General features: G+C 36.2%; 1 protein-coding gene and 1 long non-coding RNA gene across 12 annotated transcripts; one reads left to right on the top strand and one right to left on the bottom strand.

Moving 5' to 3' along the window:
* Positions 1 to 203: 203 nt before the first annotated feature.
* Positions 204 to 25,460, top strand: C6H5orf34 (chromosome 6 C5orf34 homolog). Of its 11 annotated transcripts, none has more exons than XR_010587358.2 (14): positions 204 to 540; positions 4,619 to 4,850; positions 5,325 to 5,414; positions 7,308 to 7,951; positions 9,939 to 10,034; positions 11,213 to 11,336; positions 17,198 to 17,289; positions 18,181 to 18,250; positions 18,898 to 19,068; positions 19,475 to 19,569; positions 19,786 to 19,997; positions 21,056 to 21,154; positions 24,227 to 24,267; positions 25,058 to 25,252. XR_010587358.2 is itself a non-coding variant. In XM_073993424.1 (14 exons), exons 4-14 carry the CDS (start codon positions 5,858 to 5,860, stop codon positions 25,246 to 25,248), a joined length of 1,644 nt encoding a protein of 547 aa, XP_073849525.1. In that variant the 5' UTR covers positions 204 to 540; positions 4,619 to 4,850; positions 5,325 to 5,414; positions 5,760 to 5,857; the 3' UTR covers positions 25,249 to 25,460. The 11 variants fall into 11 exon arrangements, 9 of the variants coding, with proteins under 9 accessions (XP_073849525.1, XP_005556898.3, XP_045249606.2 ...); XM_073993424.1 differs by lacking the exon at positions 19,786 to 19,997 and adding an exon at positions 5,760 to 5,878 and having other exon boundaries at positions 25,058 to 25,460; XM_005556841.5 differs by lacking the exon at positions 19,786 to 19,997 and having other exon boundaries at positions 25,058 to 25,460.
* On the bottom strand, positions 231 to 1,435 carry LOC135971280 (uncharacterized). Its single transcript, XR_010587361.2, has 3 exons — positions 1,332 to 1,435; positions 1,088 to 1,167; positions 231 to 845 (listed from the first exon to the last, which is right to left on the bottom strand). It is a non-coding gene; the product is annotated as an uncharacterized lncRNA (long non-coding RNA).
* Positions 25,461 to 25,958: the final 498 nt, after the last annotated feature.

The following is a 25,958-nucleotide window of genomic DNA, read 5'->3' as shown; positions in this document are numbered from 1 at the left end:
TTTGATTTAAAGTGAGAGACATACAACCCTCCCATGCTTTTGGTAGGACACCGGAAATAAAAATCAAAGACAAGCCCAAGGGATTCCCGACAAGGAACCACCCCCCCGCCGCATTCCTACACGTCTTCCTGCTCCGCCCTTCGCAGGAAGCGCAGAGAGAGCAGCCCCCGGAGTGCAGGGGCGGGACTTCCGGTCTTCCCTGCAGTGGAGTAGTGAAGCGGGTCCTGCCGGTGCTGGTTTTGAAAGGCTGCTGTGCTGTTTGCGTTTTCTCTTAATAGTTAAGTTGCTGCTGTCTCCGCTTTCCTTTTACCTGGCGGGGATCTTGGTCAAAACACTCCCTGCGACCTTATTCCTCTAGGGTTGTGATTTTTTTCTTTCATCAAGAAATATCACTTGTTGGTAATTTGTCAAACTCAAGAAACCCCTGGAGAAGCAGTCGTTGGCAGGCGCAGAGGCTGCGGCTTCCAGAGCATTTTGGCAAATCAAAGCCAGGGACCGTTGCTGGGCCTCATTTCCGCAACTTTTCGGCTGGGAACTGCTGTGAGTGGAAGACTTTGGGTGGTTGTTTTGATAAGATTCCTTCTGTAACTAGAGACTATAACATTTTGAAAGAAATGAGATTCTCATTCATGTCAAGAACAGACTTGCGGATTTTTGAGTGTTAAACATACCCTGAGGTAATGTGGTGGGTGGTGAGAACGCAAGCGGGAACGAGACAGTAGAGATGAGAATGGCAGTGTGGGTAGGAGCTGGGTTATACTTTCTTAAGGTATGCCAAGAAGCTTAGTCATTACACTTTTTTCTTGTGTATGCTTGATTCAACTTAGAAAACCGCCTCAATAAAGCTGTTAAAAAAAAGAAACGAAAAAAAGATTTGGCCAAAAATAGACTTTCTTTTTCCCAAATTGGAATCAGAAAATGTCTTCCACCTATGTATCAACACCCGTTTTTTCCCCTAAAATACCAAGTAGACATATCGGATATATACGTGTGTGTTTATATATATCTGTAATCTATATTGCCATTTGATAAGTACGTAAACAAGTGATGTAAAGCAGTTGGTATGGTCTGACTTGTGGAAAGTTACCTTTGACATCAATACTGGAGATGGATTGGAGAGAGAAGAAATTTCAGACAGTTGCAGGAGTTGAAGGGAGAGTCTATGGCCTGAAAAAGAAAAAGAGGTAGAGAAAGCCAGGTTCCAAAGACAGAAAATCAACAGGACTTGTTTACAGGGGCGTGGAGTGGAAAGTCAAGTTTTAGAATATTGGCTACTAGCAATGAGACAGCATTAATTCAAATTGCAAATTCAGGAGGAGCAATTTACTTACTTTTCGTCGTTCAAATATTTATTGTGCCGTTACTATTTGCCTAATACTTTTTTTTTTTTTTAAACGGAGTCTCGCTCTGTCGCCCAGGCTGGAGTGCAGTGGCGCCATCTTGACTCACTGCAAGCTCCGCCTCCCGGGTTCGCGCCATTCTCCTGCCTCAGCCTCCCGAGTAGCTGGGACTACAGGCGCCCGCCACCATGCCCGGCAAATTTTTGTATACTTAGTAGAGACGGGGTTTCACCATGTTAACCCAGATGGTCTGGATCTCCTGACCTCGTGATCCACCCGCCTTGACCTCCCAAAGTGCTGGGATTACAGGCGTGAGCCACCGCGCCCGGCGCTTTGCCTAATACTATTTTAGATGCCAGAGATACTGTTGCATATAAGACAGATAAGGTGCCTGCTTCAGTTGAGTTTATATCCTAGTGGGAGAAAACGAAAAGCAAGTAAATAAATAATCAATTTTGATGATAGATTCTGTGAAGAAAAAACTTGAAGAGGGATGACAAATGATTGGGAGATGTTTGGGAGTAACTTTAACTTAGTTGGTTGTTAGGCGCTTGTAGGAGTTACATTTGTGCTGAAACCTTGATGATGATAAAGAACCAGTCTTGTGATGAGCCAAGGAAAAGACAAGGCAGGCAGAAAGAACGGTGCAAAGATTCTAAGATGGGAAAGAGATTGTTTAAAGAACATTAAAAATGCCAATGTATCTAAAGTGCCCTGTAGAAGTAGGAGGGAGTTGAGAAATGACATTTGGAGAGGTAGATAGGACCAGATTGTGTGACCTTTGTAGGCCATAGTTTTAGGAGTTTGCATTTTATTCTAAGTGGAAATGGAAGGTATTGGTGGGCTTCAAGCCACAAAGTGATAGATGTGATTTTCATTTTAAAAGATCCCTCTGGGTACTACTGTATGCAGACTGGATTTGAGGGAAGAGATGAGAGTGAAAGTGCAATTAGGGGATATTACAGAAGCCTGCTTTTGGTAGGAGTGATTAAGTTCCATTTTAGTTACGTTGAGTTTGATTTATCTATGGGACGGGGACATAGAGAGCAGTCTAGCAGGCAGCCACCTGAAAGCTCTGAGAAGTCGGGTACATTTAGAAGTTCTCTAGAGAAAGAAAATAATTAAAAGTTGTGTGAATCTCCTCAGGAGAGATCATGTGGTTAAATAATTACTTATATCCTGTCATATCCTCAGAAGATTACAGATGATATCACCTACAGCTGATTACATACATTAAAGGGGTAAGGTTAAAAAAAGACAAGGTGGGCCGGGTGCGGTGACTCACGTCTGTAATCCCAGCACTTTGGGAGGCCAAGACGGGCGGATCACGAGGTCTGGAGTTCGAGACCATTCTGGCTAACATGTTGAAAACCTGTCTCTACTAAAAGTACAAAAAATGAGCCAAGCGTGGTGGCATGTGCCTATAGTCCCAGCTACTCAGGAGGCTGAGGCAGGAGAATCACTTGAACCCGGAAGGCGGAGGTTGCAGTGAGCGCAGATCGCACCCCTGTACTTCCAGCCTGGCAACAGAGTGAGACTCCATTTCAAAAAAAAAAAAGACAAGGTGAGGCATAAAAATGACAGGAGTGTTAAGAAGAGATGAAATGTGGACTAAGGTCAGGTCTTGAAGAATCCTTGATTTAAGGAAATAGTGAAGAAGAATGATAAAAACAGGTAGAAGTGAAGAAGAAAACTGTGGCAGCCCAATGTTGGGGGGAAAAGAGTTTGGCGCAAGGGAATGTAGACAATGCTGTTACACGCTGATGAGGTTTAGTAGGATGAAGACTAAAGTCATTGGGTGTAAGAAGACATTGGTGACCATTGCAAAACAATGTCAGTAAAGAGATAGAGGTGAAAGCTGGATTGCAGTGGATTGAAGATAGATAGGAGAGAAGGTTGGTAGTGAGTGAGTACTACACTTGAGCTGTTTATAAGTAGGAAATATGGATAAAGTGGTGCAAGTGTTTTCTATAGAAAGTTATTTTTTTTCTGGCAGGTAAAACTTGGGATTACCTGGGTAGTAGAAGGGGTAATGTAGAAGGGGATGGGGTTAGTGTTAGAAAGGAATAAAAACATTTCATAAGATTGATTGAGTGCCTGCAAGGCAGCATCCACAGTGCTAGTTACTGTCATATTTGTTTTCTCATTTAATCCACACAACAGTCCTGTTACTACTCCCATTTTACAAATGAGGAACAACCTGAGACTTATAGCTAGCTAGTAAATGGTAAGATGTGAATGAAACCCAACTCTTTCATCCCCTTCTTTCACTGCTATATGGAGAGCATAGGTGAAGACAGAGTATTTTAGAGGTAGAGAAGAGGACATTGAATGCAGCTAAATAAGGACAAATCCAAGACAATAGGAGATTAAGTTGCTTGTTAGTAATAAAGAGCTATTTCTTTAATGCTAGGGTAGAGACAGGTTTCCAGGTATTTGGATTTCTTCTTCAGGGTCCTTTTCCCATAGGCCTAATAGTTACCTTCTGCCCGTCTTTTGAATTTGTATTACAAACAATTTGCTGCATTCTTACTGCAAAAATGGAATTTGCTTATTATTTGAAATTTGAAATGAGATAATGAGCATATAATTTATAGAAATTAAATTTCTTTAGGCCGGGCGCAGTGGCTCATGTCTGTAATCCCAGCACTTTGGGAGGCTGAGGCAGGCAGATCACAAGGTCAGGAGTTCCAGACCAGCCTGACCAATATGGTGAAACCCCATCTCTACTAAATTACAAAAATTAGCCAGGCATGGTGGCATATACCTGTAATCCCAGCTACTCAGGAGGCTGAGGCAGGAGAATCGCTTGAACCCGAGAGGTGGAGGTTGCAGTGAGCCAAGATCACGCCACTGCACTCTACCCTGAGCGACAAAGCGAGACTCCATCTCAAAAAAAAAAAAAAAAAAATTAAATTTCTTCTTGGTTATGTTCCTGCATTGGAGTAAACTTCTAGAAATTATAAGCTTCTAAATGGTAAGCATATAATTTACAAAATTTAAATTTCAGTAGAAGTGAAGCTATTAAAATTATAAAGACAGTTATCGCTTTATCTCTCCTTGGTTATGTTCCTCCATTGGAGTAAACTTCTAGGGGTTAATTAAGGCATTTTGTTAAGGATGTTCATTTCAGATCTATCAAGTGTAGTTAGTATTTTTCTAACAAAAGTAAATGCAATGGCAATGTCATCTTCTTAGAAAATGCACCGATTTATTTTGATAAAACTTTTGTACATTAAGAGAACTATTTGTGCTATTGTGTTTCCTATTTCATTCAGTCTTTGACTTAGAAGGACATCTTATTCTGCCATAGTAATGGCAGCCGAACTGCGAATGGTACTTTATGAAGATGATTCAGTACAAGTACAATATGTTGATGGTTCCACGTTGCAACTTTCTCCCTGTGGCTCTGAATTTTTATTTGAAAAGTCACCTCCTGTTTCAGCACATCCTTTAGAACAACCAGAAAGAATTCGTCAAAGGACACATTTTGTCATTAGCACTTACAGAGTAAGTAAAGATACTGCATAAAAACTTTTTTGTTTTTACAGACAGGTTTTTGCTCTGTCACCAGGCTAGAGTGCAGTGGCACTACCATAGCTCACTGCAGCCTCAAACACCTAGGCTCAAGTGATTCTCCTGCCTCAACCTCCTTTTACAAGCAAGTTACTCTAGGACTACAGGCGTGCACTATCACACCTGGCTAATTTTTAAATTTTTTGTAGAGCATTGTCTAGCTATGTTGCACAAGCTGGTCTCACACTCCTGGCCTCAAGTAATCCTCCCATCTCGGCCTCCCAATGTGCCAGGATTACAGGTGTGAACCACCATGCCTGGCCAAAACTACTCTTTGAATACCAAAATACTGTTGACGTGGCTAGAATATGAAAAGTAATTAGTATCATAGATTATACTGTACTGTCATTTTTAATTGATTTTCAAATCATTTTACATTAAGGTTACATTTTATATTTCTTTTCATAGGAGCAACTACAGCGAGCCCTAGATTTTCGAAACTCTTCAGCTACTTACCCTTTTTTATCTGAAACCATCATACCTTCTGAAAGAAAAAAGGTGATTTTTTTAACTTCATTTTTGTTAGTATTATTTGAGGACAAGTAACTAGAAACAGGTAATTTAATGTTTAGCCTTTTTTTCTTTTTCAGGACACTTGGGGATACATTTTTATAAAACATTGAAGTTACATAGTTTATCCCCTTGCCATTTTCTTTGTATCCAAGGATTATAATCAGAATCTTTTAGATTGGTGACTTTTTCATTCTCAGAGGTCTCAAAATTAAGAAATTATGTGACCATTTTCAGTAACAGTGTGGTATTTGTTAATGTATGGTAGAGATCTGTAACTATGGGTATGACCTTTATTATTTTGCTTATATAGTATTTTATTTGGATTTTTAGGAATAATAATAACAACTGTAATTTACTGAGGGTTTACTACGTCCATTAATAATGAATAATACTGGAAATATTTAATAACACCATACTGATCAAAATGGATGTCCATCCAATCAAAACAGGTATATTGCCTAGATGGCAGCTTTTTTTTATAGACAAGGAAATTATGTCTCAGAGAGTTTACCTAATTTGTCTATGGCAGTTTTCTAAGTGGCAAAGTCAGGATTTGAACCTAGTCTATCTGACTCTGTAAACTCTGTTTCTCAACTACTTTCTGCTGTCTTTCTATGCTGTCAAGATGCTGGCCTCCCGACTGAGTCATTTTATATTGTCTTGTGGCAAAGGAGCCATAAAAAATTATAAGTTGTAACTTAGTCTAGAAGGGTAATTTTCCATTGTGTCTTTTGAGTCACTTTATTCACTGAAACTGCCTAGCTTGTTGCTGATGCTGCAGCAGGATTATTAGATAGTCTAATTCTAAAAGAGGACTTTGATGACTGGATCCTTACAAACCAGCTTTGCTGCCAATAAATACAGCAATTTTAGTGTCCTAACATTGTACACATAGATAGCATGGTAAATTTAGGAAACTTTCTTGACAATAGTTTGTGTAAATGTAAGGTTTTACATAAATGGAATTGAAATGCTAAATGCTTGGCAAAATTAATTCAGTAAAAAACTCTCATGCAGTATCTACTGTTTATATCTTATATGAAAAGACACAACCAACATTGTTACTTGTTATGAGTCTGTTATTAGTCAGGATCAATTCTTCTTTGAGTAATTAAACTTTTTTAAAGTTTCCTCTAAGCCTTCTGAAATTTATTTTAGTGTATGGTGTGCCAGGTACTACCAAGGATGGGTACTTTATAAATGTTGCCTTATTTAGTCCATGCGATAACCCTGCAAGACAGAATTCACCAAATGCTGTTCAGTAATTCCAGTACTAGTTTAAATAATTTTCTCTTTTCCCTCTTGCTCTGAAAAACTTATGTTATTGCATATAACATTTTAAGATATGATTGAGTTTGTTTTTGAATTTTCTGAGTTGTTCTGTCAATAATTTTTATGCTAGTCCCATACCATTTAAGCTATGGTTGCTTTTTTTTATTTCTTTTATTTAAAACTTAAACATTTTTAGCTAACATTGCTTTTAATATAATATATCATAGTGCTGGTCTTCCCTTATTTCTAGTTTTTTTCAGAGTAAACTTTTGCAGGGTGAGGGGAGGGGTACAAATCTGTTTATCTCTAGTTCATTGTACATTTAAAACCAAAATACATTTAACACTAAATATGATCATTTCTCTCATTTTGTGTCTGTGTGTTTTACATCTCTTTTTTTTAAGGGAGATAATCTTAACAATATCAAATATTCTCTGGAAAATCATATATAGGCTGAGATCTGGCCCTCCATTTTTTCATTCTCTCTAGATAGTAAAAGACAAATATTTAAGAGCTTTCTTACACAATACTTAAATATCAAATGTATGGAAAAATTGGACTGTTAACAGAAAATACTCACCATCTCTTTTTCCCCCCTCATTTCAGCATATCTTCATTGACATCACAGAAGTGAGATGGCCCAGTCTTGGTACAGACGGTACCATGATATGTATGGAGAGTGGCATTGTGAAGATAACGTCTTTAGATGGTCATGCATACCTGTGCCTGCCCAGATCTCAGCATGAATTTACAGTACATTTTTTGTGTAAAGTTAGCCAGAAGTCAGACTCATCTGCAGGGTTGTCAGAAACAAATAATAAAGCCCCAAAAGATAAACTAGAAAAAGCTGGCAAAATCTGTATACATGGAAATTTATCAGGACAGAGACTGAAGAATAAAGAAAATGAGCTTCATTGCCAGATCATGAAATCCAAAGAAACTTTAAAGAAGATGAATTGTGTAAATGGAACTGAAGGGAGGGAAGAGCTGCCTTTGCCTGGTACAAAGCACACATGTGTATACACATGGGTCAAGCAGTGCTGGTCTGTGGCTGCCTGTCCAGAGGAATGGAAATATCCTTTGTCTTTAGCACTTCATTTTCATAAGAAAATCAACAATATGTCTAAAATTGATGCACATATAACTCAGAGTAGATGTTTAACTTCTGATATTTCAGAGGAAAGAGGAAAAGTGGTTTCTGTTCTTCCCAGGGCCCTGCCACTCAGCTGTCCAGTTCCACACCTGCACAGGTAATGCAATAATGGCTATTAGTCATGAAGCTTTTATCAGAACCAGTCTTTACCTAGATAATTTTATCTGATACCATTCATAAGGAAAGTTTATCTCATCCAAAATTTTGCTTTTAACTGATAGTAAATAATTTCCCTAGCAAATGTGTTGCTTATGTTTCTTACTCTGTGTCCACGCATTGAGTGTAGAAGGCTGACTCTACATTAGATACTATGCTAAGTCCATGACTGCAGAGATGACTAAGACACAGTCCCTGCTTTATAGCAACTTAGAATCTAGTGGAGGTCACTGTACCTAAAAAGATTATTAAAGTATGCTAAATGATGGGACAGGAGTCCGCACAGGGCTCTGTGGGCCCAGGGGAGCACCTGCTGCTGCTCACTGGAGCCCGTGACCTTGCTTGCTGGAGTGTGGATCTGACACAGTTCTTTTGTCCATACCTAGCTTCAGACGCTACCCCTCTCTTTGGTTCACTGACTATAAATATGTTATTTTCAAAATGGGTACACATGGAGCAGCTTCTGTAAGGCTAAGTATAAAACTTTTACCTCCACTAAGGATTGTAGATTTGTAACATCAACTTTGCATAAATAGTGCAGTAATAATGATAATAACTAACACTTCCAAAACACTTATGTGCCAGGTACTGTTGGACTTGACCCGTTTGATTCTCAAAGCAACCCTGTGAAGTTAAAAGACGTATCATCCCTATATGTAGAGGAACTTGAGACACAGAAATGTTAAATAACTTGAGGAAAGGTACACAGCTAGTACTTGTAAAATTGAGATTTGATCCCAGGCAATATCTGAGTATACATTTGTTATTTAAAACAAAAATATGGGAATGACTGTTAGGCTTGTCATGATTATCTGGTTAAAATGAGAAAAGTATTATGAGTACACATCAAAAGGGAATTATGCTTCAAAAGTAATGATTTTTCAATAACTTATCACTATGTTTAGGTTGAAATCTATGATCCTTCACATAGCTTACCAGGTCTTTTGTGATCTGGTCCCTTCCTATATCTGTAATCCTCAACTCTTTCACTACTCTTGCCCTTGCTTTCTCTATTCTTGCTAAGCTGGACTTCAGCAATCCCTAAAATGCTTGCTCAAGCACTCTCTGACCACTGCACCTACTCTTTACTCTGCAGGAGCACTCTCCCTTTCTCTCTCTCAACTGTCTAACTTGTGCTCATTTCCAGGTTTCAGCTAAAACCTAACTTCTTTAGAGTGGTTTTCCTGAAGACCCTAAACAAGTTAAGTCTTATATAATTCCATAGCATACAGTACTTGCCTTTTCTTTATACTCAATGTTTATTATTTAACGTCCCTGCTGAGGGCAGGGACCATGTCTCCTTTTTTTGGTTGTTATATCCACAGTGTGTATAGCACAGTGCTTGGCCCACCATAGATATTTTAGTAATTTTTTTTATTTATTTTTTGAGATGGAGTCTCACTCTGTCGCCCAGGCTGGCACGATATTGGCTCACTGCAACCTCCACCTCCCAGGTTCAAGCGATTCTTCTGCCTCAGCCTCTTGAGTAGCTGGGATTACAGGCGCATGCTACCACGCCTCACTAATTTTTGTATTTTTAGTGGAGACGGGGTTTCACCATGTTGGTCAGGCTGATCTCGAACTCCTAACCTCGTGATCTGCCCGCCTCGGCCTCCCAAAGTGCTGGGGTTACAGGCATGAGCCACCATGCCTAGGGAATCCAGGCTAAATTGTAAATGTTAGTTAAACTGTTAATTTATGTAATTGTGCTGAGATTCAATAATAAGATTATTGAAAATACTGAAAAAACATGGAAAAAGAAGACTTGCTTTTACATTTCATTAATATACCTTCATATTAATTTTTATTCTTTGATATAGCGAGTTAAACAAGAAATTAATCCTGTTACAGTAGCACCATTTTCTTGACTTCTAAAGGCAATTAAATTGAGCAACCAGAAGTAATAGCTTGTATTTTATCCTTCACAGGTGGAATTTTTGGGATTCACTTTTACAGAGACAATCCAATGAATATTCCTATCCTGAACAAGTAAAAATGGTTTGGTACAAAGGTGTTACATATAGGTAAGGCACCGATGTTGGCTCCTGTGTTGGAGTTAGAGCTGTTTATTGATGTCAGAGAGAAGATTAGACTAGCCTTATAGATAGACTCTCAGAAGAGGACACAGTTCTGCTGGGCCAACTGTGCTCCTGTGTTTGATCCTGAGTTTTACAGGTCTCAAAACTAATGTTATTAGTGCACATGAGGGTCTTGTGACTCACTCACGTTAACCATTTTTATAAGTCTTATGTGGTACCTCCAAAGCCAATGAGGGATCGGTTTGCTAGTGAATGTAACATTCATATCAGTTATTTAGGATACCCCTTCCAAGCACTGGAGGATCAAGTTGTTTGAAATAGTCAAAACAGAATTGCTTGAGCATGGAATTAGAGAAGGTAGATCACCTAAGGGAGATTTTTAGCCTTCATTCACAAAGCAAATGCTCATTGAGTGGCCACTCTGTGCCAGCACTGTTCCACTGAATTATCCCTACCCCACAACAAAGGACACCCTTCTAGTGACTAGAATACTAGTGTTAGCCAGATTGAGAGTTTCACTTCCATGAATAATGCTAGAAGAGCACTGCTAAATTTTTGGAGAGAGAGGGGGCTCTCCTTTTCTATGTGAAGACCTAGACCTATTCCTTCCAACAACATATTCTAACATATATGTTAATAAAATTAACTTGGATTAAGTTTCTATATGTTATATACCCAGTACCTTGATTTTACCTGGCTGCTCCAGGTATAGCCACCTTTTCTTAGGGATAGCCCCTTATACAGATGACTAATCTTATCCATAAAGTATTGATTCCACTAGTTTCATTAATCTATTTATTTTCAGGCTCTGGAAAGGTTGTATTTAACTCCTATGCAATAGACTTTGCTTTGGTGACCCTTATATGCCAGCCTTGTGATTAGCAGTGGGGATATCAAGAAGATGATAAGACAAAATGCCTGAATTCTAGAAGCTCTTAGTTTAGTTATTGAAATAAATGCATAAACCAATTCTATTTATCTTTCTGTGAAAAAGTTAACTTAGCTGGTTGGGTTCAGAATATGAAATTATCTGCTTCATTGGACAGGGAAAAAGACTGTGCTTCTTTGCTTAGATTTTGTTGTTTCTGTTTTTTGATGGCTATCTTCATGCATGTTTTAATCTCAAGTGGAAAAAAATTTTAATGGTTATTTCTGTTTCTTAGACTTACCCATCAAAATATGAACTCAATAGAGATTTATCCTGGAGATGGATCTGTTTTCAAATCAGAAGGGGCTTATTTTGGGAAATATTTTACATATTATTCCATTCAAGAAGGATCAGAAGAGGTAAGCCAACAAGGAACTCAACTCAAGAAGAGTTTTGCTGTATAGCTCTTTCTAAATAATTCCAAATATGTATGGGAAATTTGGTCATTATATAACATTGCTTCCTACTCCCCAGTCAATATAATCTTACTGCAAGCATTGGTACAGTAATTATTAACCACCTTATTTTTACTGTACTACTTTGAATTAATATTTGTACATTAAAAAGCAAAAGCACATTCTTTTTTCCCCACCATGTAATTGTGTATTTTAAGCACCTCTTAACTTCTAAATCTTCATGTACAACTAGACAGTTGAACAAGATTGTTCTCTGTTGCTGAAAACAGTGAAACATAATATGATATAATTACCAGATCATAGTCTTAATAATGTCAGTATTTTGTTAATGAGTTTTAATTTACTTATTGCCACTTGGATATTTGACATCCACCCTTGCATAGCAATCACTATAGTATCACACTACTTTGCATGCTAGAACAAAATAAGTATGTTTTCTGTCTTCATTACAGAGTGGAGTATTTAAATACTAATCAGATTATTAGAATCCCTAGGGAGTAGAGTTAAAAACTGAGACTTTTTTAAACTATGGAAATTTCAAACATATATAAAAGTAGACAAATGTAATGGACCTCTATGTACCCATCACCCATCTTGTTCATTTATACTTCCTGCTGCTCCCTCCACTCCCTGTTTATTTTTAAGTAAATCCCAACCAAATATTGTTTTATTCATAAATACTTTAGTATATATTGGAACAGATTCCTAACTCTAGGGGGCCTATCTCTAGGAAAGTATTTAGTAAATAAATATTAATTGAACAGTAACTCTTTGGCAGGCACTCCAGTAAGCATTGACAAAGATGAAGATGAAGAAGAGTTCCTGCCCTCAAGAGTTCACAGTCTTGTGTTCAGTTAGAGAAGCAAACAAGCAAATGAGATACAAGTGTGCCCAGTAACATGTATACATATATATGTGTATATGTGTGTGTATATAGTACATCAGACAATCAAGTGAGCAAGCAAACAGAGTAGGTATGCATAGTCACATTGCTGACTGCTGTGTATCAAGGGGTTTGCAAAATTGCAAGATAAGAGGAGTGTATCTTCCTGGAGCTTCAATTCTACTCAAAGCTGTTGCGAGAGGGGGTGATAATTTTTATATTGAAGCAAATATATCGAGTAGAAGCGTGAGCTTTTGGGTTAAAATGCGTTTGTGGTGGACTGCCTTGGGCTTCACTCTCCAACCTCTGTGTGCAACACATTCACCCTTCTCTGTCTGCTTTAGTGCAAAGATTTAGAAACAATTGACCCTCTTTTGGGGATAAAGTTGTTTGCTCCTTACTTTAACCCAGACTCCAAAATAAATTTCAGATGAATTAAAGAGCTAAATGTAAGAAACCAAACTTTGTAAGTGTTAGAAGAAAATATAGAAGAACAATGTTTAAAATCTCTGGGTAAAGGAGATTCTTCTTAAGTAGAATACAGAAAACCAGAAGGCGTAAAAGAAAAGTTTGACAAGCTTGAAATCTTCAAACTTATGTTAAATTATATTTAGGCCAGACACAATGGCTTATGCCTGTAATCACAGCATTTTGAGAGAACAAGGTTGGTGGATCACATGAGGCCAGAAGTTCAAGACAAGCCCAGCCAACATGGCAAAACTTCGTCTCTACTAAGAATACAAAAATTAGCTGGGCATGGTGGTGCATGTGTGTAATCCCAGCTACTTGTGAAAGTGAGGCATGAGAATCGCTTGAACCTGGGAAGCGGAGGTTGCAGTGAGCCAGGATCACACCACCGCACTCCAGCCTAGGAGACAGAGCAAGACTCTGTCTCAAAAAAATTTTTTTAATTAAAAAAAAAATTTAGAATTTCTGTTAAAAAGATAAGCAAAGGCCTGGAAGATATTCCACACTAAATCAGTAATAGACCAAAAAAACCCAAAATATCCTAATAGAAAAATGGGCAAAGGGTAAAAATGGATTTAGCCGTAGAAAAGATAATGTAAATTAAAAAGTCATAATATTTGAAAACATATTCAACTTTACTACTTGCATCAGGGAGATGCAAAAAATCAATGACATACATTTTTCCCTTACCAAATTGTCAATAACTAAAAAGACTGATGGCATCTTCTGCTGGGAAGGGTGTGGGAAAAGGGGTGCTTTCATAGTGTTGGTTGGAGTGTTAATTGGTTCAGCTTTCTTAAAGGACAATTTGATAACATCAAATGAAACTGATGAGAAATTCTGCTTCTCAGTATCTAGCCTAGAAAAATATTTGCACATGTGTTCAAAGAAGCATGGCAAAGGGTGTGTACTGTGGCATTATTTGTAGCAACAAAAAATCAGAAGCAACCTAAATAAATGTTCATTAATAGGGAAATGGTGAAGTGTTATTATTATCAAATTATGGGAATGGTGTGTAGTAGTTGAAAAGAATGAGGTAGATGTTGATGCATAGAGTAATAGATTCTGTAAGATCTCAAAGATATTGTTGAGTGAATAAAGAAACTTGCGTTAGAAAACGTACAATGATATCTTTTGTGTAAAGAACAAAAAATAAACCCCATACCTGTATAGTACTTTCTGTAATACACATGCACAAGCACAAGAAAGGATCCTGGGCAAATACACACTGAAGTAGCTACCTTTGGGAAGGATTGTGGGATTTTGTGAGGGAGGAGAAGTCTGAGAGGACTCAATTTTCATACTTTTTGAACTTTTTTTTTAACAAAAATGTAATTTATTATTTATTGTGTAATTAAAAATTGAAATAGGAAAGATTGACAAGTACTCACAGTGTAAGTACTTCCATAGAGACAAGAACTTGGTGCTTTGGGACCACATAAGAAATGGCACCTGACCCAGTGTTTGAGGCTCCAGAAACAACTCCTGAAGGAAGACTTGGCTAAGCTAGGATCTATAATTCCAAAGGAGGAGTTGTACAAAAGACAGATGGAGGTAGGAGGAGCATATAGCTAAGGGAACAATTTACTTTCTCAACTCTTTGCATGGCTGGCTTCTTGTCACTCAGATTTCTATCTAAATGTCATCTCCTCACAGAGGCTTTTCCTGACTATTCAAATTAAAGAAGCTACCCAAGACACTCCCTATCATGACATCCTCATCTTTTTTCTTCAAAGCCCTGAATATTGGGTGACATTTTCTTAATGATGTATGTTCATTGTCGGCCACACTAGAGTTAAGCCCTGTCTTATTCAACACATTATTATTGCTGGTTCTCAGAACAGTTTATAAATGGCACCGAACTGGACAAAAGAGCCTGGGGCAAGTGTGGAGTGTTGAAGGAAGTGAAAATGTTGTAGTTTGGTAGGCCAAAACATAGATGGGATGCTAGGGGAAATGTCCACAGAAGAAGCCAGATTACTAAGATAGCCAGCTCATAACTGGAGCATAAGAAACCTCACTGCATTTGGGGAACCACCGAAGGATTTCAAGTAGGGAAGTGACATCAGATTTTTGTTAGATTATTTCAGAGGAAGATGAACTGGGTGGGAAAGAGGTAAAACTTGAAGCTGTAGAACCAGTCAGAAGACATGTATAATAGTTCAAGTGAAAGCAAGGCAGTGGTAGGGAAAATGGAAAGAAATATTAAGGAGACAGAACTGATTGCTGACTGGACACTGAGGATGAGGAAGGAGTTGAAAGCGATGCCAAATTATTAATAAACCAGTGAATGGTGGTGCAATTTTTGGTGTGAAACCAAAATTTTTATCAAATCTAAATTTTTTTGATGATGGCTTTTTTTTCTTTTGAGCCTGCCATGAGATGTCAGGTAAAGAAGGATTTGAGATTATTAAAATTCAACTATGTCTCAACCCCACCTGCCTAATAGATTATAAGACACTCTTAATTGTAAGATGGATCCAGATTTCAGAGAGGTTAAATTGTGAAAAATAAACATTTTAGAGTTGATGAAATAGATGGAAATAAGAACCCAGAGGGAACTCAATATCCAGTAGAGAAAGACATAAATAATTAAAATGTGGTATTCTGAGTGCCTCCCATGTGCTAAGCACTCTGCTAATAAATGACGATAATACAGACATGAGCAAAACAGACACAGCCCCTTCCTTCATGGAGCTGTATTCTAACAGAGAAAACAGACATTAAGTAAAAAACTATTAAACTGAAGTTGTAATTAAGACCAAGAGGCAGGATTAGAGGGAACTGTGCTTGTGGACATAACTAGGGGATTTCTTCTAGTCTATGGGACCTCTGCAATGGCTTCCCTGAGACGGAAGGAAAAACAGGTGTTAGCCAGGCAAACGGAGGCGAGGGAGGAGGGAACTGAGTTCTAGGTAGAGGGAACAACGTGATAAATGACATACCAAAGGTAAATACAGTGTAGAGAAAGTGAAAGTGCAAATTTTGAAATAACACTAATTCTAGTTTTAACATAGTGATGTTGAGATGTCTGTTTTGATAGCCAAAAGAGAAGCCCAATAGAGATTTAGACAGATAAAAGGACAGAGACTTTTGTTTGGAACATATTATATGCTAAATTCTGTCCCAGGAACTTTATATGTATATTATATCATTAATCCTCAGATAAATCTGGATGGTAGGCAGTATCCCCATTTCACAGGCTGGAGGCACTGAGGCTTATAAAAGGTTGTATAGTCTGCCCATCATTATAGTTGGTAAAAGGCAAACCTGTGATTTGAATCCACATTTGTCTGACTTTGAAGCCCATCTTCTTCCCCTAATGGTAAAGAGTATGAGCTGCACTCTTTGGTGGTTTAAATCAGATCTCTACTGTTTCTTAGCCTTCAGTCTCAGTTTTCTCATCTGAAAAACAAGCATTAATAGTTATCTCAGAATTATTTTAAGAAACAAAGGAGATAATCCATGTAAAGTGAGTAGGATAGTGCCTAGCACATAGCATCTGCTCCACAAATGTTAGCTGTTGCTATTATGATATTTTATGTGAACACAGCTTTGGACCCTTTTAGGATTATCTAAAAAGAAATCAACAAGTTGAAAGAGAAGGCTGGAGACGGAGTCCTGGAAAACACTAGCAAGTCTGAGGAAGAGGAAATTCAGAAAGAATTTTAAAATAACAATTTTTTTTCTAATTTCAATAACCTCAGCCTGTAAATAATTTTTTCTTCCATAAACTATAGCAATAGTTCTTCCATTAATGTAGCAAAATGGTATATTCATTAAATTAAAGTAGTTTTTTTTTTAATCTATATAGCCATTTCTTTTTGTCTTAAGGGAAAGGAGTGGCTCATGATAAATTTCCTGCTAATGTGTAGGAAAATTAGTTTGGTTACCATATTAATGTAAATATAAACTAATATTTAAATTGCATAATAAGTTATAAGTTGTTAGAATTTAATTTTTGGGCTAGGCATAGTGGCTCATGCCTGTAATCTCAGCACTTTGGGATCCCTTGAGCTCAAGAGTTTGAGACTCATCTGGATAATATAGAAAGACCTCACGTCTACAAAAAACTTAAAAAATTAGCCCAGCATGGTGGCATGTGCCTGTGGTCCCAGCTACTCGGGAGGCTGAGGTGGGAAGGCTTCTTGAGCCACAGAGGCTACAGTGAGCTGTAATCGCACCATGGTACTCCAGCCTGGGCAACAGAGTAAGACCCTGTCTCAAAAATAAATAAAATAAAATAATAACTTTCAAATGAATAGGAGCAATTCTATATTTTTAAAAAATGGGAAAATGAAAAAGCATCATAAAATACCATGGTTTTATGGGCTTCAGTTTGTTAAAATAACTACTCATCACTATTGTAAAAACATATTTCAAGGAAAAACAGCTAAGTAATAAAGGCAAAAATTTATTATTAATGAAATTTTTCATTTTAACTAATTTTCAGAGAGAAGAGAAAACTTACTCAGTAAATAACCTTCCTCCAGATAGACCAGGAAGTCCATTCTCTGTTGGTTCTCTAATTAAACAGGCAACAAGGTAAGTTCTTCCCATTCAATTGAATCAAATGTTATGTGTCTAAATATCTTGGCACATTTTCTTGTGATTAAGGATGAGATTAAGAATTGGCAGGTACAATGGAAATATATGCCTTCGGTAAAATTTGTCAACTTTTTTGGTGTCATAACTTATAAAATAAGATACTTTTTATGTCATTTATTAAGAGTACTTCCGGCTTTGTAATTTAAATACGGAGAAATATCCATATATAGTGAGCAAGTGCTGAGAGGAAGTAAGTGCTCTTTCTCTGCATAAGTGTGGCATCATTATTGTTCCTTGAAATCAAGTTGGAGATTTGATGATATATTTAATATGTTTATACTTCTTTATTATCTTCAGAGTAATAGATTTCTGAGAGTATGATAAAGCATAGATTGGTTCTTTGGTTCATGTTTTTAAAATTCTCTCAATCTGTGACACCCAGAAGAATGCAAGTGGACTGTTGTATTGTTCTTTTTATAAATTTATGTACGAGCAATTTCCAAAATAGATTTGAAGAAGCATATTCTATAATATGATTTCCTAGGGATAGTTGATTCACATCCCTACCATTTTTAGGCTATGTGAAACTTTCCAGGTGGTGTGAATCTATCACCTCTTAAAAAGGAGTTCCTGAAAATTCTGTCCATTAAATCATTTCATTGCTAAAAATTAGAGGAATAGCCTTAAGTAGGTAAGATTATCACAAAGGGAAGCAAAAGTAGTTCCCTTCTAGGGTCTTAAGGATTTCTTGAGAAAAAAGAGTTCCCAACACATTTCAGTGGAAATGATTTACGGATCATCTAAAATGTTGTATGGCAGTGAAAATGGGTTGCTAGAAATGGAAAATGTCATTTGCAAATGTTTAAGTAGTAGTTTTCGTGTTCACAGAATTCTTCAACACTGTGTGAAGATGAGACTTTCTTTAAGCCATAACTATCGTATATGCTGCTGGAAAATGGTATGTTAAAATTATTTTAAAAGCAAGATATTTTTTAATTGTTTTATTGTTTGTATCCATACTTCTGAGTTCAAACAGCTTTCCTCTAAGTTATGTGAGAAATTCTTTGTAACATTAATGTTGGTTTATTCAGAAAAATACCTACCTAGTAGACAAACACTGAAAGTTCAGGCTTTAATGTTACAGTTTTATTGTATATGGTTTGTTTTTGTTTTTCATGAAGAGGAAAGGATAGGGGAACTGACTGGATTTGAAGTATGTAAAAATCATTATAAACCATGATATTATAGTGTTCTATATTTTCATAACTGTAAAAATAAATTCCTTAATGCTGATTTGGAGGAAGTGATTCTCAGACTTTGATTTCTGTATATATATTTAATTACAAATCTATAAGCTCCTAATTTTTGTCTATATTGGATGTAAAGTTCAGAGCAGAACAGTGACTTTACAAAGATATTAGAACTGAATCTGCTTGAAAAAAATACTGTTTTTGGTATTCACTTTTGGAAAAGTTAAAATATAAGGATTTTATAATATTCGACTTCTGAATAAGTACCCGAAATTGCCTCAGAGTCATTAATATTCATTTAAATGTTGTTCTTAGATAACTCTATTTCCTGCTATTTTTATTTACTTGGTTTTAGGTACCTGGGATAAATGATAGCAATATACTGCCTTTGGTTTTGAAAGAGTCACTCATACCCAGCGTGGGAAGATTTCTTGCCTACTCTGATGACAAAGTACATGCTATCTTTTTAGATGGCATTACTCTAACCCTAAATTGGAATTTCAGCTCTCCTATTGAGAAGAGACAAGTGGGTATACTTCAGACTGAAATCTAGTTTTTACTGGTTATCTGTGGAAAAGAGAACAAAGAAAATAAAGTACCACACTATTTCAGTTCATTTTTTGAAGTATAAAATCTGTCAAGAAGCTTTACTGATCTCTTTGGATTTCCTAGCAAATATCAGAATGACTTGACAAATAGTTTTCTAAAGATAACTGATTATAGAGAAAGGGATTAGTATTTTCATTTGTTTTGATAATTACCTATATGAGTGGTGGTTAAATAACACCCATATCTCATGTAAACAACATTTAAATTGTTGCATCTTTAATGATTCCTCTACTTATTTCTTTAAGTTAATGAAGTTAGAATAGGTTGGTTGTGTTTTTGTTTTCAGTTCTAAAATGATAAAACTTATCTTTCCACTTCTTAAGGTAAATCAAGGTCTTAACTTGGGTTGGTGTAAGTTAACTTTTCCTGATGGACAAGATCAGTTAATTCAAATTGAACACCCTGAACCATATGAAAGGTACTGAAAAGCAATTTTTAAAATTATTTTTACATTTTACTTTTAACTAACAGAGAAGAAGCAATAAACATTATTTAAATGTTATATATATTTTTAGTTTTTCCATGTGGATAATAATGAAGGCATTTCAGTCATTTCAGAGTTGAGAGTTGTACTTGTGTTTAGTGTAACTAAATAGATCAAGTCAGCTTTTTTTTTTTTTTTTTTTTGAGACAGAGTTTTGCTCTTGTGGCCCGGGCTAGAGTACAATGGCACAATCTTGGCTCACCGCAACCTCCGCCTCCTGGGTTCAAGCGATTCTTCTGCCTCTGCCTCCTGAGTAGCTGGGATCACAGCTATGTGCCACCATGCCTGGCTAATTTTTGTATTTTTAGTAGAAATGGGGTTTCTCCATGTTGGTCAGGCTTGTCTTGAACTCCCGACCTCAGGTAATCTGCCCGCCTTGGCCTCCCAAAGTGCTGGGATTACAGGCATGAGCCACCATGCCCAGCTTTCAAGTCAGCTTTAATCATTTCATTTGTATTCAGGTAACTTTTCCAAATGAAATGTGTTGTAGACATACTGATTTGCTGTGCAGGTTAGATATGGTCAGCTGTGTTAACAATTAACTAATCCTCTAACCAATTTGAAATAAGGTTTGCAACCACAAATAACTAAAATTGTGTATATTCCTATAAAGTGGATAAAATTACCCAATGATTACTCTTAAAATGGGGAAGATTCTTCAGCTTTTTATGAATTTTTTTTTCTTTTGGTTTATCTGTTAGTTACAGTGTAATTCTACTTGTGATAGTCTTGACATTTTAGTGATTCTACTTGAGAATATTCACAAAAGAATTGTTTTTTATTACCTCTTGAATGTATTTTTCTGTTGGGTTTTATTGTGTTTCAGTCTAAGTGCTTATTCATTGCTATTAATGATTTGCCTCAAAAAAGATAGTTTCTTTAGCAAACATTTCTGTTGATTCAGCCAATCATTTCAGATCATTCATTTTATTAAACTTGATACTTGTTTTAGATACCTAGTAAGTTATATATAATTATACATATGCGTACAAGCATATGTGTGTACGCATTAGCGGGCATTTTTTGGTTTAAATTTTAGTAAGCAAATGCTCAGTCATATGTGTCGACATTTTTTGATAAAACTTAAACACATTTTACTTTGAAAAACTAAAAGAATTAGAACATTTAAAATTGAACTTTAAATGAAATCCAAATATCACCTTTATTTTGATTCTTAAATGTCATTTTTATTAATCAAAAATATAAGTTAATAATTTTCTTCTTGATGAATAATGGAAAAAACTTGGCTTTTCTATGACCAGTGAAAAGTATTTTGTGAATTGCCCAGTAAATGCTTCACTTTAACATTTTTTCTTTATCCTTTTTTCCCAAATTGTCTTAATGATTTTACATTTGTTTATAACTTTATAATGTATTCAAGTTCATTTTTCAAGTATTCCTTTTAATGTATTCACTTTAGATATGTGACAACAGTAACATCATGGTGCAGGAGACTGTTCCAGACTAGTCCCAGGGAGATGCCCACTCATTCGTCATCTTCTGTTCTCCAAGAAAATTGGTATTTTTATTTTAAACTTAATCTGTTTAGAAGAGCCAATACTTTAAAAAAATTAAAGTGTCAAATGATAAACTGAGACTTTTTTCAGACTAGTCCCAGAGAAATACCCACTCATTTGTCATCGTCTGTTCTCCAAGAAAATTGGTATTTTTCTTTTAAGCTGAATCTGTTTAGAAGACCTAATACTTTTAAAAAATTAAAATTGTCAAATGGTAAACTGGGAGTTTTTTCCCCAAAAAATTTTTCTTAGTTTTGAATATGTTTAACTCCTAAAGTATTTTTGATAGCCTAAGCTTGAAAATAATTTATTTCTAATCAGACTTCTAATTTATTACATTTCATCATATTCTATTTTACCCAAAGGTAAGAAAACCTTTCTTTGAAAACTTAACATGAAAATGAGTGGCTCTTTTTATGTGACAAATTCATCCTGAAAACTTCATGGAAAAGTTTAAAGGGGATTCTTAAATTTTTAGTAATGTTAAAGGAAATAAAAGGTTTAATAACATAAGCTTTCAGAAAAAAATGATTTTTAAATAATTTCTGTCATATTAGTTACTTCCCCCAAATTAACTGGCCGATCAAATAAAGCAAGTATTTTAGTCCATCTTATGTGCTTTTCAGTGTGCAGGGTACTAGAACTGGGCTTCATAGGAACTTTTTGTGAAAATATAAGATAGAAAATATAGGAAAAAAGGTCATTAGAAGATTAGTGTCACTGAGAGTCTAACCTGAATATATTGGAAGACAGGGATATCAGGAAAAATTTAGGAAGCTTTTTAAGTAAGTTTTGTGAGGTGACCTAACATAGTGTAGTGAAACAAAACGTAAACATTAAGCCTATTTTTGTTACCTTTTCCTAAGTCATTTCTTAGAACAAATCAAATCATATCAGTAAGTGTTATTTGAATATCTCAGGTATCTAAGGATCCAGCTTTGCAGATCCCTCATCCTTTAGCTGTAGCCTGTTTGGAAGCAGAAAAGGTGCTAAAGTAACTAGCAAAAAAACCAGTTGTGATGGAAGGAAAATTGTACTTGTCTATAAAACTGGTCCCTTTGCCATTGCTTAGCTCGCAGTTTGTAAAATATCATCAGCCTTTTTATATGAAAGCTGAGAAGAGGGTGTCAATACACACTAAAAACTGCAAGTAGAGATTGGTGATAGCAGCTAAAGGTGAAAGCAACTAGGAACAGCAGAGGTAAGATAAAGAAATTGAGGAGTAGCTCCATTCCCCTTATAAAGCCTTAGGTATCTCCACTTTGGTTTTTCTTATCAAAGAGGGTAGCTTGAAGGAAGAAACAAGATTGTACAATAAAAAGCTACCTAAGTTGTATTCTAGTATTTTTTTTCCACCACACCCTCCATTATTAGCTTATTAATTCAACTTTTTAGTCAACAAATAGTACATGTTTCATAAAAAGTTCATTATGTGAGCAACAACATTAAAGGTTGTATTGTTTCTTACACCCAGAAAAATGTGTCTTGGGTTTAAAAAAAAAAGATATTTTGCAATAATGAACAATCAGCTGACTGTTGGAGTAAGTTGTATCCAAGTTCTTTGCCACAGATGTTTAAAATTATGAAATACTTCTTTTCATTCTCCATCCATAGGCTGGAGTACAAGGGAAAAGAGTACAAGCTGACAAGGAGTTGCATGTGATCTGTTGTAGTAAAACCAATAAAGCAGACAAGTCACACACCCTACTATGAACTGTGAAGATTTTTCTAGTGACTTGAATATTTTAGACTAATGTCTTCATTAATTTTGCAGAGAGCTAGTCAAGTTACAGTTTGTAGTTGTATGCCGTTGCTAATATTTCATTCTAACTCGATAAGAAAAAGGATAAAGAGGCCAGGCGCGGTGGCTCACGCCTGTAATCCCAGCACTTTGGGAGGCCGAGGCGGGCAGATCATGAGGTTAGGAGATCGAGACCATCCTGGCTAACACAGTGAAACCCCGTCTCTACTAAAAATAAAAAAAAATTAGCTGGGCATGGTGGCAGGTGCCTGTAGTCCCAGCTACTCAGGAGGCTGAGGCAGGAGAATGGCGAACCCAGAAGGCGGAGCTTGCATTAGCCGGGCATGGTGGCAGGCGCCTGTAGTCCCAGCTACTCAGGAGACTGAGGCAGGAGAATGGCATGAATCTGGGAGGCAGAGCTTGCAGTGAGCTGAGATCTCACCACTGCACTCCAGCCTGGGTGACAGAGCGAGACTCCATCTCAAAAAAAAAAAAAAAAGAAAGAAAAAGAAAAAGGATAAGGAACACACACTGAGGAGTTCCGCTGGAGATGTATATATTTGCCTTCTACTCCATACCAGTTGCCCAACTATCATTCCATAGAACATGGTAAGAACTAATGTTCCTCATGTTAACCCTCGGTGCTTAAAAAAAACAATGAAATAAGTAGGTAGTCTACTCCAGAAGGAATTTAATTAAAAATGGTTGTTTTGACACATAATTCAACTATTTAAAAACTTGGATCTCCCATATGATCCATTCCCAAAGAGTTCCATATAAACGAGGTATTAATATATGCACAAGTACAGAAAAATAAAAAATCCTTTCTTCTGAGAGAAACAATCTAGGTAGGAAAAGCAGGAAGTTAAATAGTTCAAGAGAAGAGATTACAAATAAGTATGTGATTAATTAATATGCTATAGGAATTCAGGGAAGGAGAAAGCACTTCTTTCACAGAAGGAATGGGATTTTAATAGGTTTTTAAAGTTTGAGTAAACTTTAGGGAGGAAAGTAGAGTATATGGTAGGTTAGTACTAAGAAGTAGCAGGAAGGCCCATTATCTTCAAACGTCAATATTTGATTATAAATTCCTTGAAGTGGATTTACAAGGGGTAGACTTTTATTCACTTAGCTTTAAAGGCACTCAGTAAGTATCAGTTGAGTCAAGTTGATTTGTTGCTAAATAAAGGTAACATAAAGAGAATTCTTCTGTGTTCTTCCGTTTAAAATTCTAACCTTTATGAAAAAAAAAAAAAGTCAGGTATGCTTATTTGAAATATCATGAATACAAAGGAATCAGACAACTGAATGAATTTTTTTTTTCCTTGGACAGGTCTGTTGCTTCTGAACTTGAAAAGATACAGAAGTTTAACTGTATCCTTTAAACAGAATGCACTGTCCTACATAATTACTCTCTTTCGTTCTAGGCTTAATTCATGACTTCAGTACTTTGTGAATATTAATCTATACTTAATATATTGCTAACCTTTATTGAGTAAGCAAATACTTAAGATTGTAATTTAAGATGGATCTTGTCCATAGAAGGTATAGCATGTTAACATTTATACTTTTCTTGAGTTTAAATTGGATAAAGAACAGTTAATTAGGGTTAAGGTCTCCTTTGGAAACTTTTTCACTTACATAATTATAAAATTATAGTTGTATAAGACCTCTTTTTTTTAAATGAAATATTTCGTTCTGTACATTCTCACCCAATTCATCTAAATTTGTTTTCTCTTGTGATTTTGCTCTAATCTTATTCAAATAAGTTCTGTAGTGAACAGGTTTTTCACTCTAAATCTTTTAAAATTAAAAATAGACACTACACAGATTCCTTATAATCCTATCATCCTACTCTTTAATTCCCATATCATTTCTTCATTTAAAGAAATGTTACTGAGATTTTCATTATTTCCTCCTTACCACCAAACCTCCACCCAAACACACACATACACTCTCTGTTCTCTTTCCCCCTCCTTTAGACTCTAACTAGTTTCTTCATTTACAAGGAGCAGACTTGATAAGCCTTGCAGTTCTAACTCTATTATGAATCCAAGAGGTCTTCCAGCTGAGAAATATTCAATATGAAGGCTATGCTTTCTGAATATAAAGATATTTATATAATGAAACATGTGGGGAAAACCCCCTTAACTAAGCAACTTAGTGCTACTAGAGAATAGTGGTATCCTAAACCAGATTTCTAACAAGAAAAATGAACAGCCTTCTGATCATTATAAACCGGGATCTTCAGAAACCTTGCTAGAAGTTAATGAAAACAGAGTATCAATAGCATTGAAAAAAACCTCTGAAATCCTTCACGATATTGACTGTCTTCTATCAAACTCTAAAAAATGAAAAATGGAATTATTACAACATATTATTAAAAGTTTTAAGGATGTTGTTTCAAGTGACTGGTATAAAATTACTAGTAAGCCAAGATATTGTACGTATTACCCCTACACAATGATTGTGAAATAACTGACATTTAACTTTGAAGGTATTTTTATTTAATTTGTACATTTTTAAAATATGTATTTGTATTTTATTAATAACTATCTTGAAGTTTTGAACTGTTTCACATTTAATTCTTATTTCAGATTTATGAGAAAAAAATTTGTAAAGTTATAAAGTTGTTGCTGTTTTTATCTTGTGGAGCATTCACTATTAATCTTCCGGTTTGTTCATTTTGTTTGTTTTTATTGTTGACATATGGTCTTGCTCTGTCACCCAGGCTGCAATGCAGTCGTGCAATCATAGCTCACTGCAGCCTTGAACTTGTGGGCTCATAGGATCTTCCCACCTCAGCCTCCCGAGTAGCTGGAACCACAGACATGCACCACCACACCTGGCTAATTTTTAAAAATAATCTTTGTAGAGACGGGAATCTCCCTATCTTGCCCAGGCTGGTCTTGAACTCATGGCTTCAAACTATCCTACCTCCATTTCCCAAAATGACAGGATTTACAGGTGTGAGCCACTGCACCCGGCCTCTTTTTTTTAATATGCAGAATTGTGCATTTTTTCACTTGCTATTTGGTCCCTTTACTCCAAGTATTTTTCAATAG

Source organism: Macaca fascicularis, chromosome 6, assembly GCF_037993035.2.
Source record: "Macaca fascicularis isolate 582-1 chromosome 6, T2T-MFA8v1.1".
NCBI lineage: Eukaryota > Metazoa > Chordata > Mammalia > Primates > Cercopithecidae > Macaca > Macaca fascicularis.
This window is presented reverse-complemented; position numbering and strand designations above follow the sequence as displayed.